Source organism: Oryx dammah, unplaced genomic scaffold, assembly GCF_014754425.2.
Source record: "Oryx dammah isolate SB20612 unplaced genomic scaffold, SCBI_Odam_1.1 HiC_scaffold_2, whole genome shotgun sequence".
Lineage (NCBI taxonomy): Eukaryota > Metazoa > Chordata > Mammalia > Artiodactyla > Bovidae > Oryx > Oryx dammah.
Genome location: NW_024070186.1, coordinates 178,870,734 through 178,890,384, shown reverse-complemented (window position 1 = coordinate 178,890,384; position 19,651 = coordinate 178,870,734). Strand labels below are relative to the sequence as shown.

Sequence of the window (19,651 nt, the reverse complement as noted above, 5' to 3'; positions counted from 1 at the left end):
GGCTATAAAGCTTGGCTATAAAGCTTGGCTATAAGGGCTGTTTATCCACCTCCATCTCCCATCTTGGTGTCTGCCCTGAAATCACAAGTGTCTCTGAGGAGAACTGCCTGCAATGGATGAAGAAAAGCTTTCTGTGAGAACGCTTATTGAAAGTGTTTTCACACTTTTAAAGTACTTCATGTCTCTTTTGATCCTCATGACAACCTAACAAGTTAATCCTTTTACAAAGGGAAATAGAGCCTGAGAGGTGAAAGAAGTTGCCGGAGGCGAGGGGGTTAGTTAATGGCAAAGCAGGGGGAAACCTGACCTGCAGTTTATTCCTCCCACCAGCAGGTTGCAGGCTGCGGGCTGGAGGAGGAGGCAGTTTCCCTGGTAACACAACTTTGGGCTTTAGGAACATCCAAGAATCTTTGAAAACCACACATGTGGGGGCCCATACTGCAGTGATTCTGATTCCATTCATCTAGGGTGATGCCTGGCCATCCCCATTTTACAAGCTCCCCAGGGGCTTCCCTGACCATCCAGTGGTTAAGACTTTGAGTTTCCAATGCAAGGGTTCAATCCCTGGTTGGGGAACTAACATCCTGCATGCTGTGTAGAGGGGAAAAAATTGATTAATTAAAAAAATAACAAAAACTCCTCAGGTGATAGTAAAGGGCAGCAGGCTTTGTGAACCAGAGATCACTGAACTCACAGCAGATCAAGGAACTGTATCTGATATCCAAACTAATTAACACAGTGATAATAAAGCAATGTATGTCACACAGAGACAACTTCACTGGGTCCTAATAAAGGGTTAAGTGCTCAAAGGATTACTTTTCACTTCCTCAGGTAATACACAAATACATTCACCTTGTGCAAAATTAAAACAGTATACAGATTAAGATTTACAATGGCCTTATCCTCAGAGGTAACCAGTGTTGTAAAACCAGTCTGGAATCTTCATGTATCTTCCATACTTCTGCATGCATATCTACAAACTCGTAAGAAACACATAGCAGCATTCTGTGTATTGTTATTTACCATAAATGGCATCATACTGTATTTATCATTCTGTAACGTGATTTTTTTCCTCTTAACAATGTTTCAATATCTGCATATATATCTCATTCACTTTTTGAATTGAGGCCTAATAGTATTCCACACTGAGGAGGGCATGGATGGTAACCCACTCCAGTAATCTTGCCTGGAGAATCCAATGGACAGAGGAGCCTGGTGGGCTACAGTCCATTGGGTCGCAAAGAGTTGAACACGACTGAGCGACCAAGCACAGCACAGTATTCCACACTATAAATCGTTCAACCTATTGCCGATCCCTTGATTAACAAACACTGTTCAAGTTAATACAGACAGGTGTGCTCTGATCTTTATAAGGGCTGCATAATATTTCTTAACATGAATTGTAATCCTTTTCCTTCGCTGGTAGTCACTGAGACTGTGTCCTATTTTTTATTATTAAAAATAGCGCTGCAATGAAGAAAGGACTTTGAAGACATATCCTTCTGACTATGGTGTGTGTTTGTGTGTCTGTATGTGTGTATGTTGCAAACTAGATTCCTAAAAGAGGGAGAGTTTTGGTAACAGAGTAGGCAGGTTTTAAATTTAGTGCCAAGCTACTTAGTGACACAGGTCCTCCCATCATCATTGTTACATATGAAGCCTTAACAGTCAAGAAGAGAGGAATTCGAGAATGTCCATTTCCAAGACACTATGCCAAGCTCGCAGTTCCTTTCCATAAAAATCCAGTAACAGATTGCAGGATGCCACCTTCCTGAGCACCACTTCAGAGAAAAAGGGAGGCTATCATCTGGCATAAATTTTTGTACCATGACATGTTGGGGAAATCCATTCTGCAACTGACCGCTTCCTCTGGGAAGGGAGGGGGAGGCACTAAAATAAATCTTCACACTTTCATTTATATCTTAATCACAGGAAGAAAAATGCTGAGTCTTTTAGGATTCAGCACAACTACTGCACACCTATGCGCACACAGACCCTGTGTCATACGTCTGTCCCGGGAATCAATCTCTCTTTCTCTTACTCCTTCTCCGCCTTTCCGTCTCCCTTGAACACACGTTTCAGTGGCATAATTAGGAGGTATCATATGGCCATGAGCCACAGCAGCTTGACGAAGAATCTTACTGATGTGTGGTGGATGGTTCTTTTGAGTTTTATTTAAATTTTCTCCCAAACCTTGATGTATTTTGGGTCTGAGCTTCTGGGATGTGTGCTAAGTTAATCTACATGTGTGATCTCAAAGGAACGATTTAGAGTCTAGGAGAAGGACCAGCCTGAGGTCCTGCTTGTCTGGTACCCCTTGGACCTCTCCCAGCTGCAATGTGGCCATCTAGGGCTCAGGGAAGACATCAACACAACACAGACATGCCTGAGGGGTTGGCATCAGCTCACCTCGGGGGCGATGTAGTCTGGGGTGCCGCAGAAGGTCTTGGTTGTCACCCCATCCCAGATGTTTTCCTTACACATGCCAAAATCAGCGATCTTGATGTGGCCCTCGGAATCCAGCATCACATTGTCAAGTTTCAGGTCACTGTGGGGACACAGATTCAGGGGCTGAATTAAATGCTATTTCTTTTGAGTCAACCAACATCCACTCACTACGTGCAGAATGCTATACCATGCCTGGTGGGGACACAGCAGTGAGTACAACCCAGTCCTCACTCTCCAATAGCTTATGATCTGGCAGGGAGACACGAGGGTCTGCAAACCTCTGGGCTTTTCTTTTCCTGCAGCGGCAACTGTGCCAAGTGTCTCAGGAGGATGCAATGAGACAGCAACTCTGAGAAGAGCGATCCACAGACAGCTAAATAAAACAGAAGCTTCCTCCATCTGGGCAGAGAATCCACAGAAGTGTCCCTTATCTGGGGGCATCTCTAGAGATGACCTTTGCAACATCAGGATCCCTTACATTTCATAGGAAGGTTTTATACAAAACTATCATTAAAAAAAAAAATCTCTGAAGAGCATGAAGGAAAAAAGAAACCTGATTGAGAGCATCTTATTTACCACCAAGAACCCCGCGCTCCCCTAAGCCAGTTCCTAGGTCATGAACCCAGGGGTTTCTACTGACTTCCAATCAAAACATATTTGTTGCACACCTACTTTGTGACAGACACTATGCTTGGAGCGAAGTATATTATGAACAAGATAATCAAGTATCTTGCTCTTATTCAGATTAAATTCTAGTAGAGGGATAAAGTCAATTACCAAGTCTTCAAATCTATAAGCACGCTTATTGTAGCTTCTGATGAACGATATGAAGGAAATAAAAAGGATGATGAGGTGGACAGGAACGGGGGGAGGTTACTATCACAGAGGATCAGGAAAGTATCACCTTCAAAGAGTGATGCCCTAAACAACACGGGCTCCACTCTCATTCTATGTCATCTGTGTTGATGGGGAGAGTTTGATGTTTGGGGACCCTCGCATATTTCCAGCATATCTGCTGACTCCAGTATCATTACACTTTCCTTCACCCTTAACACTGATTCCAAAGTCATCACTTGGGTGTTTCAGCACCCATGAGTAGGTATGATCTATGGGCCAGACTTCCTCAATCCCATTAGAAACCCAACTTCCTCAAAGGTTAAGGGATCTACCGTTCAGTTCAGATCTCTCCCTCAAATCACCTTTGCTGGGTGGTGGACATCTGTGGCTTTGCCTATTCTAGAATCTTGGGGTGAGAACATCCTAATATTTCTTTGAAGAAACAGCTTTCCTGATTCTCAAGCCATATGAAGTTGGTGATGCTGATCTTAACTCTTGCTTCCAGGAGTGGTCATGTGGGCCTGTCCTGGCCAGTGGAAATACCCCATCCTGCTAGTCACAGTGGATCACAGTTCCTGGCCACAGATCAGGATTGGCCATGTGACCCCATATGAGCTGATCAAAGCCTCTGAACATTAACGTCAGCCCCAACATTTTTGCTGGCACCCTCAGGAAAAATATGGACTCTTTTTACAGCAGGATTGCTCTGGTGGTAGAAACTAAGTCTAGTTGCGCAAGGGGTCACCAGGTGGAGGGAAGAAAGTTACTATAGATATAGCAGAACTCAGAGGGAGTGAATAAATGCTCATAACATCATTTGAGCCCCAATCCTAGACTTTGCAGTTATGTCAGCCATGCTGCTGCTGCTGCTAAGTCACTTCAGTCGTGTCCAACTCTGTGTGATCCCATAGACAGCAGCCCAGCAGGCACCCCCGTCCCTGGGATTCTCCAGGCAAGAACACTGGAGTAGGTTGCCATTTCCTTCTTCAATGCATGAAAGTGAAAAGTGAAAGTGAAGTCGCTCAGTCGTGTCCGACTCTTTGCGACCCCATGGACTGTAGCCTACCAGTTCCTCTGTCCATGGGATTTTCCAGGCAAGAGTACTGGAGTACTTCTTCTTCAATGTCAGCCTTCTCCGATGTCAGCCATAACATGCCTCTTTTAACAAAAGTTCGTTTCAATCGAGTTGCTGTCATAATTTTCAACTAAAAGAATACAACCTGAAAATATATCCTGGCATCTCCTATCTGTGTCTGTGAGGTCTCTTCATCCAAGGGGAAGCCCATTTGCACTCCACTGTTTACCAACAGCAGCACCATCCCAGGATCTCTAGTGCTGTCCATGGTACTACCCACATCCAACCTTCATGCTTCTCTACAAGCCACAGTGGTCTCTGAAGGCCAGCTTAGAACTTAGAAAAGCTAGACTCAGAAGCAATAAACATACCAGGTCTGCATGTGATTTGATTAACAGAGACCCATGACATTTCCTTCAGCCTGACCACATGCCCTTAAACAGGCAGTTGGGGCAACCCCAAAAGTGATGACATCTCCATCTATTATAGAAAAGGAGCTTCCAGTGCTAAGAGCCAGCAGGTCATGGGGCTGGAGCAAACGGTCACATAATAATGTCACATGATAATGTTTTGATAGCCCACTCCATTCTTTTGTTTAATGTAATAAATCCTCATCTATGCTTCTAAAGGGGGCAGGCCAGATGTCCTCATGTTCACAAATCCATCAAGAGCAAAATCAGTACGCATTCCAAGGATGGCGATCTACAAATCAGACACTAAGTTTGGAAGTCTTTCATCTTCCCCTCGTCCAACATCTCCAGCCGTGGTCCTCAGAGCGGACAAATCTACAATGAGTCCTTACCCTCTTTACTTAAGAGCTGTCCAAATAACCAGAGACCCAAATGAAGAAGAAGGGCATTTATAACATTTAAAAGGACTTTGTGTGGATGTGCTCAGCTGTTCAGTCATGTATGACTCCTGGCGACCCTTTGGACTGTAGCCCTCCAGGCTCCTCAATCCACGGGATTCTCCAGGCAATACTGGAGTGGGTAGCCATGCCCTCCTCCAGGGGATCTTCTCAAACCAGAGATCGAACCCGTGTCTCCTGCATTGCAGGTGGATTCTTTACCCGCTGTGCCATCAGGGAAGCCCCTAGAAACCAATCTCTGTGAACTTATAAAACCATTTATCTTCTGTCATGTAAATTTTTTGCAGTTTTCATTTGATTATCAATTGCCGTCTCCACCAAAGTTCCTGATTGTGAGCAACAAAAACCAACTCTGACTATTTCAACCAAAAAAGGAGTTTTTAGAAAAGTATTGGGGGAGCTCTGAGAATTTCCAAAAAGGCTGGCAGAGCAGACTTGGAGGCTACGCAGCCATGAACAATGACTAACCAGCACAGAAACGACCCGGTAAAGGTGCCCCCGATGTCACCATTGGGTATAGACATTGTCCCTTGTTCCATGAAGCCCTACTGCTGGACTCTGGGTGCTATTCCTAAGAACCATTTCCCCTCACACCTCTGGAAACTAGACATAGCTGATGACTACGTCCACTCTCCATTCTACAGGCTCTGCTTCCTGGCCACTAATTTCCGATTCAACATCTTCAGTGAGTGTGACGAGCATCAGAGCCTGAGTTGTGTGTCTGCGCTTCCTATAGGGAGGCTGCAAAAGTATCTGGTGTGTTAAATCTTTAGAGGAAGATATGGATTCCATTCCTACCCACCAATGAAAGGGGTTCAGAGGGTGAGTGGCTTAAAAGAATGACAAATATAAGGGAGGAGGAAAGGAAGAATGTACAGTTAGGAGAAAAAGCTTTGCATTCAGGCATGGTCAAGCACCTAGAATGTTAATCTTTGGATTTTATGACCTGGACCGATGGATCCCAGATTCCAGTCTAGTTCCCTGATATATTAGAAACCTTGCCTTGAATCCCAGCCCTGTTGGCAAGAACTCAAATCATTTCCTCTCCTGGTTCCTCCCGTGGGACTGAGTTTTCTTCCAATAAACTTAGAGTCCCTTGATTTATCTTCTCAGCAATGCTTGAGTGCCTGATTCTATTCTGGTGGAAGCCCATCCCATAGAGGAGTCAGGTTCAAATGTCAGCACATAAGGAGAAAATCGTGTAGAGTGAACAATTACCCATGATCCCCTGTTCTTTGGTTTAAGTACCAGCTGAAGTCATCAACTTGAATGTAGGGGTCTTCATGTCATACAGAAGATAATGTGTACCTTTCAACACCAGAATTACATTCAGTACAAGATGCTCCCACTATGACAGTCAAAGGGGAAGCTGGGGGACTCAGAGGCTTCACGGGTCCCGTTTTATGCATTCATGGTGACACATGTTCATTGAGGGTGAGCACAGGTAGAATGACTATACTATTTACAGTTGAAATTATTATGCTTACTCGCTGTTTCTATTTCTTTACTGAGATCAGGGCTGTGCCAGGTAAAGCCACTCTGCTTCTTGACCTTCCTTCCTCTGTTATCAGGAGCACACAGGCAGAGTGGGGACTCGATGCACTCAGGACCTGCTACCTCAGGGAGTGAAAAAAAGCCCCAGGACTCTGCAGGATTCTGGCAAGGCCCTTCACCTTCCATCCCACGAGGACCTACAGCCTCACTTCCACCTTCTGCCTTGAGATCACCAAGCTAATCTCTTTATGCCTTTTATTCCCATGTCCTTTGGTTGCTTTAGGAAACCCAGGCTTCTGAGGGTCTTCCCTAACTCTTCAGACCCCAATCTCATGCTCTCTATGGAATGTCAGGCAAGCACTACCACCCAGCCCACATCAGCCCCCGCTCCTACTTGACTCCCCTTCATAGTACTTCTCACTACAGACCCGTTTTTATGATTTACGGGATCTGTCTTCCACCACTGGAATCTGAGCTTTACAAAGGCTGGCCTTTGTCCATTTCCTTCACACTGCATCCCCTGACCTAGAGTAGAGGCCAGTATATGATATGGTGGGCTTTCAATAAATGTTTATCAAATCAGTGAATCAAATGGACTTTGATGACTTTTCAAGATCTTCTAAACAGACCCTCACTTGGGCCAAGTGTCCTTTGGAAGCCCTGTGCCACATGCCAGCCTCCCTTGTACAACAAACCAGCCCGAGCCTGCACTGGAATGCAGCCCCAGGCTCCACAGTCTGCCTTGCATGAGATATAAAGTGGGATGACTCATCCGACTATGATCATACGCTTGCTCTTCCAAAAACGAGCAAATGCCAAATCCTGAACTTAATCCTGTCTTTCAGGGCAAGCTACTCAGAGATCCATTCCCAAACTGTAGTTACATAGCACAAAAAGAAAGAAAGAGAGTGAGAGAGAGAAAGAAGGAAAGAGAAAGAAAGAAAGAAAGAAATTTGTTTCATAATAATATGATCCAGCACATTCTGCCAGCCAAGAGTCTTTGCTTGCTTCCCAAATGTGGGGTCCACAGGGAAGAGAAGGACGTGCTGGGTCCCCAGTGGTTAGCCTTCTTCTCTTAGAGCAAATGGTCTCACATCTGAGGCTCCAAACCATCTCTGGAGGCAGAGTCCATCAAGATCTTCTATCATCATACAGAGCTGCCCAAACTTTGCCAGGGCAGTGGGCGATGCTGCCTGGCAGAGCACATGCCCAAGTTAGTACTGGAGGATTCCTCCCCCACCACGGATTCTAATTTTAAAAGCAGTTAAAGAAAGAGGCAGGGAAGGGAGGAGCCGAGGGAGCTGAGGAGATGGAAAGTACAGCAGTGTTCGCTTACCGGTAAATGATGCCCTTGCTCTGCAAGAAGAACAGACCGATGGCAATTTCTGCAGCGTAAAATCTGAAATTAAAAAAAAAAAGCAATGGAGAAATTCAAGGACACCATATGCCCGCAACTCTCAGAATTCAATACAATATTGAACTGAGCGTAGGGCATGAATGTCTCACCATGGATGGTCAACCACACAGCTCATAAAACGAAGTATGGGAGTCTGGACAGATGAACAGGGTTTAGAGAGCTATGAGGCTGCTTTAAAGACCAAATGGGGTGGGCAGAGGTTCAGCAACTGTTTAGTGGGGAGGAGGCCACAGGATATGATGAACTGACTAGAGAAGAAATGTTTCAGATGACAACAAATTAAAATATCTCAATGACACCACCTAACATCTGTGGAAGGCTTACCATAGACCTTGTATCATTTCAGGTTATTATCTGATTAAATCTTGACAATAACCTTATAAGGTAGTGGTTCTGTGGTAAAGAATATGCCTGCCAATGCAAGAGACACAGGTTCAATCCCTGGGGTGGGAAGATCCCCTGGAGAAGGAAATGGCAACCCACTCCAGTATTCTTGCCTGGGAAATCCCACAGACAGAGGAGCCAGGTGGGCTACAATCCATGGGGTCACAAAAAGTCAGACACAATTGAGTGACTAAAGAGCAACAAGGTGCCACAATTACCTCTCTGTTCCTCAAATGAGGAAACTAAGGCTTAGTGACAGGAAATACCCTGACCAAGTTACACAGCTAATAAACAGCACAGCCAGAATTGGAAACAGCGTCTGGCTGAAGTGTTAGCTTTTCATTTTCAAAATCCAAGAGAGAGATTTTGGGAGAACCAGAAAGCCCAGCTGTAAAGGTTGGGCAGGGCTTTGGGGAACTCTGTAAAGTGTCCTGACAATGTGTCTCATATGATAATGGAATAAAGGTCAGTGGTCAATTAGATGTTAGAAGTCCTTTTACTTCTAAGCAACCCATTAGAATTGTGCCAAGACACACAAATGGCATGACCTGGAAGCAGGGGAATGGTAACCCTCCCAAAATCAGTGCTCATGACCTGGGCAGAGGGGAAGAGAAGGGGCAAGGCTGAGCTGCACGGGCGCCAGGAGGCCTCTGCAATGACAGGATGGGGCCCTGGGTGAGCCCTACAGGCTTTCCGGAGGGACAGTAGGAGCCCAGCAGCCTCCCAAGGAGAGGTTAGCACTGCCGATCCTGTGACTTGCCACGCTCCCATTCACCAACCGCAAGGAGAGGCAGGATGAAATGAGTGTTCTAGACAAAAGAGACCGGCTGCCTTGTGGGCTGAAGGTGATGGAATGGACTCAGCAGGGGAAACAGATTTCCAAAAATCCAGAGTCAGTCTCCCCGCTCCAAGAGCCACAGAGTGTAGTCACTATGCAGCTTGAGCTTTCATCTCCCTGGAATGAGGACAGCAAAGAGGAAGCAAGAACGTGAGCAAGGAAGATCTGGGTCAGAATTTTGGGTCTGCCTCACACGAGCTCTGTGACTGTGAGCAAGTCTCTAAAATCTCTGAGCCTGGCACATGGTAAGCTCTCAACCAATATGAGCAAAGAAAAACACAAAACCTACAGTGACACTCCCCAAGGAATTTTTAGGGCTTTCCTGAAGAGCCAGGGGCAAAATGCGGAGGTCAAGAAATAGCTGTGGTTTTCAAGCTTCCAGCTCTTAGCGGGTGTTAAGCAAGAAACAAGTAACCCATCTCAGCAGAACACCCTCTGTCCCAGCCACGCATTTCTCTTGAACAAGAAGCCCAAGATATTTAGAATTCTTATTTGGCTAAAAACCCAAAGGAACTAACCACCCACTCATTCATCCCAAGGGAAAAGCACAGCGCCACTTACACAGCGTGAGGCTCCTTGAACCGGCCTACTTGCTGGATGTGGTACATGAGGTCACCGCCGTTCACATACTCCATCACGAAGTACAGGCGATCCTGGGAGGAGACAGCAAAGAGCAAAGTCAGCCTTCTGGAGTTTCTTGGACCCCGGATGGAGAGCAGGTAATAGCTGAGATTTATGATCCAAACCCCCAGGACTTGACGACAGGCCAGGTGCCTTGATTCCCCAAATGGAGTATTTGTGCCATTGGAAGTACACAGGTGAACACAGGGAGGACGTGAAATTTTTTTAAAAATCTTTTTGTTTATTTGGCTGGTCTTTAGGTGTGGCATGCAAACTCTTAGAGGCAGGATGTGGGATCTAGTTCCCCAACCAGGGATCAAACCCAGGCCCCTCGAATTAAGAGTGCAGAGTCTTAGCCACTGGACCACCAGAAAAGTCTCTGAAATTAAAGAAAAAAAGAGTAACACTGGGCTTGCCTGGTGATTCAGTGCAGGAGATACGAGTTCGATTCCTGATCCATGAAGATCCCACATGCCGCAGGGCAACTGAGCACATACGCCACAACTACCGAGCCTGTGCTCTACCGCCCTGGAGCCACAACAAGAGAGGCCACCGCAAGGAGAAGCTCGCGCACCGCACCTAGAGAGCAGCCCCCACTCACCGCAACTAGGGGAAAGCCCGTGCAGCAGTGAAGACCCAGCACAGTAAAAAAAAATAATGATAATAATTAGGGAAAATTAATAACACTAAATTTACTCTCGTTTATACTGGAAAATACAACCAGCACATCAACCTTGTAACTTAATGGCCATCATTTCAGAGAAAGCTAATTTTAAGAAAGGGTGAAGACTAATTTTAATAAAGGGTGAATAATTGTATGACAGGTAATAGGCAGCCGTGGGAGCCAGCCTCCATGAGGCGCCGCCTCCGGTGATTTTCACTGCCCGATGTTCACTTCCTGGTCCCTTCCCTCTATGAACAGGACTGACTTCTGTAACCAACAGGATACTGTACAAGTCCTGTGTGTGGCTTCCAGGACTGGTGATGTTGTGAAATATGCGTTGGGGTTTTATTTATATGTTGAGGTGGATGGGTTGCCAATTTAAGAGAGGAATTTGCTGTCAAAAGTCATGAAGCTATTGTGCGGGGCTGTTAGACCAGAAGCAGAGTTAGTAGAGAAGTGATGTGTAGGGCAAAGAGTCCCGATGAAATCAGTACAGGATTTCAAGTCTCTCTCCATCACTTATTGGCTGTGTAACTGCTGTTACTTAACCTCTCAAACCTCTAGCTTTCTCTCTGCCTGTAAAGTGGACATGATTCACCTGTCCTATAGAGTAGGTACATATATAAAGCATTCAAACATGAGGAGAAGGGGGTGACAGAGGTTGAGATGGTCAGATGGCATCATCAAATCAATGGAAATGAGATTGAACAAACTCCAGAAGATAGTGAAGGGCAGGGAAACCTGGCGTGCTGCAGTCTATGGGGTTGCAAAGAGTCAGACACGATTGAGCAACTGAACAGCAACAATATGATGGTGGCCATAAAGCAAAGGTTTAATCTACCATTAAAAAAAAAAATCTTCCTTACAGTGCACGGAACTTTGTCTTATACATAACAGTCATATGTGCTTTTGTCAAATGTATACTGAGTGTACAATAATTAGAATAACAACCATTCAATAAAGCTACCACCTTGCAAGCACTTGCTATGTGACAAAGTGCTTTATATATTTTATCTCTTTTATCTCTCTAAACAATTCAATGTGACAAGGACTACCATTTCTGGCAGGATTTGAACCTGGGCAGGTTGGTTTCAGAGTCTACACTTGTAACCTCTTATTATACAGCTTCCTGTGTAAGGTTCTCACCCAGACATTGCATGGATGTGTGGGTGTGTCCTCCCGTCTGGGAGCTCTCTGTCCAGGGGAGAAGGGAGGGGATATAGAAATCCAGCCATGTGTCAAAAAAGCTGGCAGACCCCAAGGGAGGGGTACGAGTTAATCAATTATTTTTGAACTATTGTAGGACTTTCTCACCCCGACGCTACTTCACCCTCTCAACATCTCTAATGAGAGACAGAATTATCACTTCTGTTCTCAGTGTCCAAGGCATATGAGATTTGCAAAAAAGGTCACTTACAAGTTAGTGGCAGAGTGGAGACAGTCAGCCAGAACTGCCGACATCCAGCCCCTGGTTCTTAGCTGGGGGGGGTTTGATAGAAAATAAGCCTAAAAATAGCATCTGTCTTTGCTGCACGTTGAAGAGAACCAAAACACTTGCTTTTAAAAATTATTTTTAAAACTAGCAGATGGCATCGGCCAGAGAGAGAGAAGTAAGTGAGGGAGAGATTTCAGGAGCTTGCTTTCTGCTTGGAAGAACTCAACTTGCCCCCCGCCCCCCAAATTCATTAGTTAGAATCCCAACATCAGGGAGAGAACTCCAGGGTGGATAATGCCATGTTCTGTGGTCTGTTTCTACCTCGAACTGTATGTGGGGCCCCCCTGAGATCTGTCGTCTCTGAACTCTATCAAGTGTGGTGTTGGCACACCGGCGCTTCAGCTATTAAACGGCTGGCATTTTGCTGTCCTTTCATTTTCCGAGCAAATACTTAATGATGCCCACTCTATGCCAGGCTCTCCTACTGCCAGAAATGCTGCTGTGAATGATCCGCAGTGCCCGACAGTAAGGATTCCCCAGGCAAGTGGGGAGACCAGATAAACTTCCAAATGGCAACGTTTCCTAAAATGGGGAGGGAGATAATTTTAGGTGGGCTATGGATGCATATGGTTTTACCTTTATAGTTCTGTGTTTCTTTTGATGCGTACTGTGAAAAAATATCACTAGCACTTGAAGCCCCTGATTTTACAGCTACTGATGTGAAGAGCCGACTCACTGGAAAAGACCCTGATGCTGGGAAAGGCTGAAGGCAGAAGGAGAAGGGGGCGACAGAGGATGAGATGGTTGGATGGCTTCACTGACTCAATGGACATGAGTTTGAGCAAACTCCAGGAGACGGTGAAGGACAGGGAGGCCTGGAGTGTGCAGTCTATAGGGTCGCAAAGAGTCAGACGTGACTGAGCAACTGAACAACACTTCTGGCAAGGGAGAGTAGAATGCACGGAGTTACAAAAGAGGAGACTCAAGCAAGGCAGGGTGGACCATCCACCCAAACTTCAGTCTTCTCACTTTAAGACCTTTACCAAGTATACCATCTAACTCATTTACTAACATTTACTTATTTTAAAATATTTTTTCATTAACTCACCTTTTTTTTTTCACTTAAACACAGTTACTTAAAATTTTAAAACTTCATATCAAATTCACAAATGGAGAGTCACTGTTTCCTCTGTAAAAAAAAAAAAAAAATGCCTACCTGGACTCTGCTGACTCTACACTATAACCAGTCTGCTTTTGGTACATCAATCCCTTAAATGCCTTATTTTAGAAACAAATGTCCCTGTACCACCAAGTTCATCTCCCACTCCAAAGCAAGGAAGATTAGTTTTGGAAAACACTGCCAAGGGCAACCTAGAACCCATCTTGAGCAGGGAAGTGAACTTTTTAGAACTTTAACTGAGCATTTATTTTTGTAAGTCACAGTATCAGGAGCCAAAGGAATAAAATTGATAAGATGCAAGTCTTGCCTGCAGAGAATTCAGAATCTCGGTTAAGACAGATACATGATTAACTCAAGCCATCATCTAAAGTAGGATGTGTTCAGAGAAACCACACGACAAGTAGAGAGAGCAAGCTCTGGGGACTTCAGCTCATGAAATGGCCTTCAACCAACACCTCCAATTCTAGCATAATTATTCCCCCCCATAGATAGTTTGCTCAGTTGTGTGATCCAATGGGCTGTAGCCCACCAGGCTCTTCTGACCATGGAATCCTCCAGGCAAGAAAGCCAGAATTGGTAGCCATTCCCTTCTTCAGGGGATCTGCCCAACTCAGGGATTGAACCTGGGTATCTTGGCAGGCAGATTCTTTACCATCTGAGCCACCTGGGAAGCCCATTCCCCACCTCCGCCCCCCCCCCCCGATATTGTCCTAAATTTTGACTTTGTTCTCCTACTGTTTCTATAAAGTTATTCCAAGGTTTTAAAGATCTTTCTCCTAGTCACGTGCAGTGGATTTGGATCAGGACCTATCTGCTGGCCTCTACTACGTGGACATTAGAAAGTATGTATTGAGGCTGGACCCCAAGTCCCGCTTGGCTCCTGCCCCTTGCTCTCTTTTCCAAAGAAGACTTGTCACAGCTCAAAACATCAACTCTCACTGCTCTAGGCTGATGAATCTTGACTTCAGTTTCTACCCTCTCCCTTTCTCCTGAGCTCCAGTCGGCTCCAGCTGGCTACAGGACGTTTCTACGTGGGTGTTCCACCGTCAACTCCAATTAAAGGCTCTGAAAGGCAAGCTCACCATCTTTCCCCTCAAACTAGCCAGTCTGCTCAACTTTCAAAGTGTTCCTCCCTAATTGTCCTCGTTATTGTGGTGATTTTTCATTTACACACTGCCCTTGTCCCTGAAGCGTGAAACAACTTCAGTTAATTTTAAATTTCCTTTCCCCATGACCTCTCATGTTCAATCAGTAAATAAATTAAATATCTGTCTGTCACTGCAGCATGCAAAATGGTTGGATAGCATTTCTCAAATTCGGAGTGTGAGTATGAGGATGATGACTGGGGACTTCCCTGGTGGTCCAGTGATTAAGACTCCATGCTCCCAATGCAGGAGGCCCGGTGGGGAAACTAGATACCACATGCCATAACTAAGACCCAAGGCAGCCAAATAAAAAATAAAATAAAATAATGGCTGGACTGCATGTGCAGAGTTCACCAGGGGGGTCATGGAAAGGGCAGGGCATTTAAAGAGATAATCACTGTTCCTCTAAGTCAGCTGAAAGTGGGATGTGGCATGATGCCCATGTAACTGCCAGGAGGACACCTGCCACTTTTAATAAGGTACCCCGGACAGAGAAAATCAGCAATGTGGGCAACTCTAAGCGTGTACCCTCTCTAAGGTGAGCTGCAGTAAGTGTTAATCTGTTTAATGATCTTTAGTGATTTGCCAAGCTGGTCAGTGAATCAATCCTGTCTGTAAACTGTTCACTTACTGTAGAGGTCCATCTGTTTCTCTCAAGAAGCTGTGCAGTTAAGGGCTCTAGCTGTGGCATGAGCTTGTCTTGAGTGCAAGTCCTAGAGATTCTGCTTACTCTGAGATCTTGTATTAGGTCCTTAAACTTCCTCTGCCTCCTTGAAGGGACAGGAAGAGCTTCTCCTCCACACGGAGTTTGCAAAGATGTAACAGATGACGCACATGGAATCCATGCAAACTGGGGGAGCCTTATTTATATGAGGGTGCGACACCTTATTTCCTCTGTATTCTGTAGCCTGAGAATCACTATCAGAATCATGCAATCTGATGCTCCTCTAACTGCATTTTCAGCTCTCTAAGCTTTGCCCTTCCGCATAGAAAACAAAGTTCTCAAGTTCAGTTCAGTCGCTCAGTTGTGTCCGACTCTTTACAACCCCATGGACTGGGGCTAGGGCCATCTTTCTTCTTCCTTGGAATTCTATGGACCTTTGATTACTGAATGAATACACAAAGGTCACCATAAAGAGGGTAGAGAGAAGCAGGCTGTGTCCATTCCTACCCACCCCAGCTCTGTATGCCTGGGTTGCATTCCTGGGTCCTTTCTTGCACTCAAGATTCTTGGATGGCTTTAGTTGCCTAAGGCCCAGACACCTCTCTCTCCAGCTTCCTCTCCTTGGAGGCACTATTTGTACTGTTAGCAGCAGGCTATGTCCTGCTCCAACCCAACTGATCTCCTTGGACTCAAGATGCTGTCTCCCACCTGACAAGAGCACCAATTATTCCTTCCCTGTAGACACAACTCCTCTTAAACTTCCTACTGAACTAGTAGTCAATTACTAGGTGATTGGACTAGGAATAAAACAACTGACCTATGCTGAACCAATCAGATTCTCTTTCCTGAGTAATGGGAATGTGGGAATGTGGTGGTCAGGCAAACAGGGGCTAGGGAAGCCATGTTACCCTGAGCAGGAAGAAACAAAGAAAGCACGGAAAAAGAAACAGAGATTTAGTCTAAAAAGCCTTGAAGTTCTGGATCTTCGTGAGGCTCAGGTATTGCCTTTTGGTCGTTTCTTTCTAATATTTTCTTTGAAATTATTCTATTTCTTGCAACTCAACCATAGAGACTACTGCCAAGAGCTTCCTACAGCAACACCCTTACATTTAACCATATCCTTGGATACTGCTGCCAACCCAAACTTGACCCTGAATTACAAGGACCCCTTAGACACTCTCTGTGCTCAATGGACATGTCATCAGGAGCCAGCTCTACAAGCGGAATCATTCTCATCCCCTTCCCTGTCCCTTTTTGCATTCTAGGTTGACGTCCCTCCCAGCATGCCTTGCAACTGAGTTCTTGCTGGGCCACAACAGCAAATTTGGGGAGGAAGTAACTTCTGTCCTTCAATGACTCATGAAATCTAATTCTATTTAAAAAAAAAAAGAAGTGCATATGTTCAATTGAAAAGAAAACATTTAAAATAGATGTTTTGCTAAGGAGACTCAACTGCCTGTGCCCACTGGCAGTTGGGAAATTGCATGAATGTGCCGGGCTGACAACTGTCCCTGGGAAACACTGCAAAAAGGCTGGAGGAAATGCAATCCTTTTGTGCCTAGGCAGCCAGGTGTCCCTACAGCACAGCTCAAAGGGGTAGCCTCATTTATTATTTGTTCTGCATTTTGTATACCATCTCTTTTAATCTTCATTCTTATGTCACTTTAAAGACGATGAAACCAATATTCAGATCTGTTAAGTGAATTCCTGGAAGTCACAGAGCCAGGAATCTCAGACCTAGATTTATTTGACTGAGAAGCTCCTACTTATCCCTTTGTACTTCTAGAAAAATTGGCCTAAACCCCATTCTCCTAAGACCAGTTCCTCTAATGAGCAAATCGCTAAAAATTCAACCCCCTTCTGATGGCTTTTGCATCTGTGTATTGATGCAGAAGTTGAAGCTCCAATACCGTGGCCACCTGACCCAAAGTGCCGACTCACTGGAAAAGACCCTGGTGCTGGGAAAGACTGAAGGCATGAGAAGGGGAAGACAGAGGATGAGATGCTAGGATGGCATCGCTAACTCAATGGACAAGAGTTTGAGCAAGCTCCAGGAGACAGAGAAGGACAGGGAAGCCTGGCATGCTATAGTTCATGGGATTGCAAAGATTTGGACATGACTTAGCGATTGAACAACAATTTCAGTATTAACTTTTGCCACCTTGTGGTACATTCAACACTGTTAAGGTATTTTATCACAGACTCTCCTGAAATAATATAAATTCAAAATGAAGACAATTACCCACAGGCCCCTCCCTAAATCAAATTAATGTTTTGATTTGTCTATATCTCTGATTCTTTTCCATGTGCAAATCCAATTTTAACACATTTAGAACAATCTCATAAATAGAATTTGATATCTTACATCTTCTGTTAAATTGAGCCATGCATATTTTTCAAGGATTTAAAAAATCCAGTTGTCTAAGAATACTTCTGATGTAACTTTGCTTTTCTAAACAAGTTTTTTGAAATTAAATTTGCATCATTTTAAGGATGACAAAAACTGTTTCATACATTGGTGGGGAGTCTTTTTCCCTTTTATCTATTCTGACCACCATCAAGATTCTTTTTCTTTTATTAAGAATCTTTTATCTTCCAAATTCTAAGTCTGTAGCAAGAAAAACCTATCAAGTGCGCAGCATGCTACACTAGACCCATCATTTTTTTTTTAAAGGTAGCTGATTCATAAAGGGATTCTGGGTCACAAGATACAAAATGACACTCCACTCGGGCTACACTGGCCTGGTTGCTGCTCCTCAAACACGCCAAGCATGTCCCTGCCTGGGGCGTTTACACTCATTCTTCCTGCTGTCTAGAACACTTTGCCCTGAGATATCCACATGCCTCGCTCCATCATTTGCTCTGGTCTCTGCTCAAATGTCATCCTTATCAGAAACACCGCCCCGATCATCCAATCAAAAATAGCATCTCTGTCTTCATCATCATCTCTTGCCCCTTATTTTGTGTTATTATTGTCTATTATCTGTCTCCCCAACTCGAATGTAAATTCCAAAGGAACGAGGGACTTTTATCTCTTCTGTTCATGGATGCATCCTCCCAGTGGTGCAGCTGGGTCCTGACACATTTATGTCAACAAATAAATACTTGTTGACAGAATCAATAAGCATTAGTACCGTCTGCAGACTGGCAGTAATGATCTGACTTCCAGGGCTGCTGGCTTTAGGGATATTGTCTACTCCAGCTCAGGCTCCACCTCCAGAGCACCAGGTCAGGGGAGATGTAATTCCAGAAGGTGACGACGACCACCTTCCTGGGCTTTCCTGCTCACCTGAGCTGGGCTGATACTGCTCTGTCTCACCTATATGCACAGCTCCCTAAATCTGAAAATCCCTCCGACCATAAAATCTTTCCAATCATCATAATATCCTTGTGAGACAAGTGGGTGACACTTTCCTAGTGAAATGAACACCTTAAGGGCATTAGGTCCCCTGCCACTCACCGATAGTGTCAAAAATCAAAGTCAAAGTGTTAGTCACTCAGTTGTGTTTGACTCTCTGTGACCCCATGGATGGAAGCCCACCAGGCTCCTCTGTCTGTGGAAGAATACTGGAGTGGGTTGCATTCCCTTCTCCAGGGGATCTTCCCAACCCAGGGATCAAACCCAGGTCTTCTGCACTGCAGGCAGATTCTTTACCATCTGAGCCACCACGGAAACTACTGTCACTTACAGTGTAACCTGAGCCATTGCAAATTTCTGAGAGTTGGCTTCCTTTGAGGAAGCGTGAACAGTAGTATGTGCTTATGGTGTCTTTGTTAAAATCAGGCATGATCATGACAGTGAAGATAATTTATAAGCTAGAAAAAGGAATCTGGACGGAAGACGGAAGCAAGCTAGCAAGGCTTCAAGGTTGAGGGTTCTAGAGTCCTACAGAGCAAATCCCAGCCCCCTGTCCCCTTTTCACAGATGAGGGCACTGAATGGCAACTGGGAATTGCCATTCCCCCGCTCCCACGTGGCATTGCTCAAGTTACTTCTCAGAATATCAGCGCCCTTATCTCTACACTGGGGGCAGTTCCAGGGCTCACCCAGGGTGGTGTCAGGAGGATAAAATGAGAGGTTATCTGTACAGTGTTGAGTACAGAGTATGACACCCACCGAACACTAATGCCAGCTGCCGCTTTTTATTGTTTTTGTCTGTTAAGGCCATTTTGGTAGCAACTCAACATAATCTATTAGAAAAAACTTGGGTTCTGGGTTCAGCAGTGCTGTGTCGAGGGCAAACTACCCTCCATGTCCCAGATCCTCAATCCTTTCATCTTCAAGGTGGGATGTCAGATAAATCTTTCCACTGCGAGATTCTTTGTGAGGCTGGAATGAAGCAGAGTATTCACTGGTCCACATGATGGCAGATGCTCAGATGGAGAGTCAGGTCCAGTCCAGGGAGGGAGAGGGGTGGAAAGTGGAGGGATGCAGTAGGGGTGATATTTTATGGAGCAGGTGAGGGCTGTGGTCGGGGCCCCGCTAAAGCTCAGAGACAGGCTGGCTGCTGGCAGTTCCGCCCCAGGAGAGTCAGATGAAATGGGAATCGGGGAACATGCACTCAGAAGACCTCACCCTGTA

At 45.1% G+C, this 19,651-nt stretch overlaps 1 protein-coding gene across 2 annotated transcripts in view; it reads right to left on the bottom strand.

The window, feature by feature from the left end:
- Positions 1–19,651, bottom strand: part of PRKCB (protein kinase C beta) — a 371,817-nt gene that overhangs the window by 36,293 nt on the left and 315,873 nt on the right. For both annotated transcript variants that reach the window (XM_040257896.1, XM_040257905.1), the window contains exons 11-13: positions 9,923–10,014; positions 8,059–8,121; positions 2,410–2,548 (exon numbers count right to left, since the gene is read on the bottom strand). In XM_040257896.1, coding sequence (XP_040113830.1) covers positions 2,410–2,548; positions 8,059–8,121; positions 9,923–10,014 — 294 coding nt within the window. The remainder of the gene's footprint in view (positions 1–2,409; positions 2,549–8,058; positions 8,122–9,922; positions 10,015–19,651) is intronic.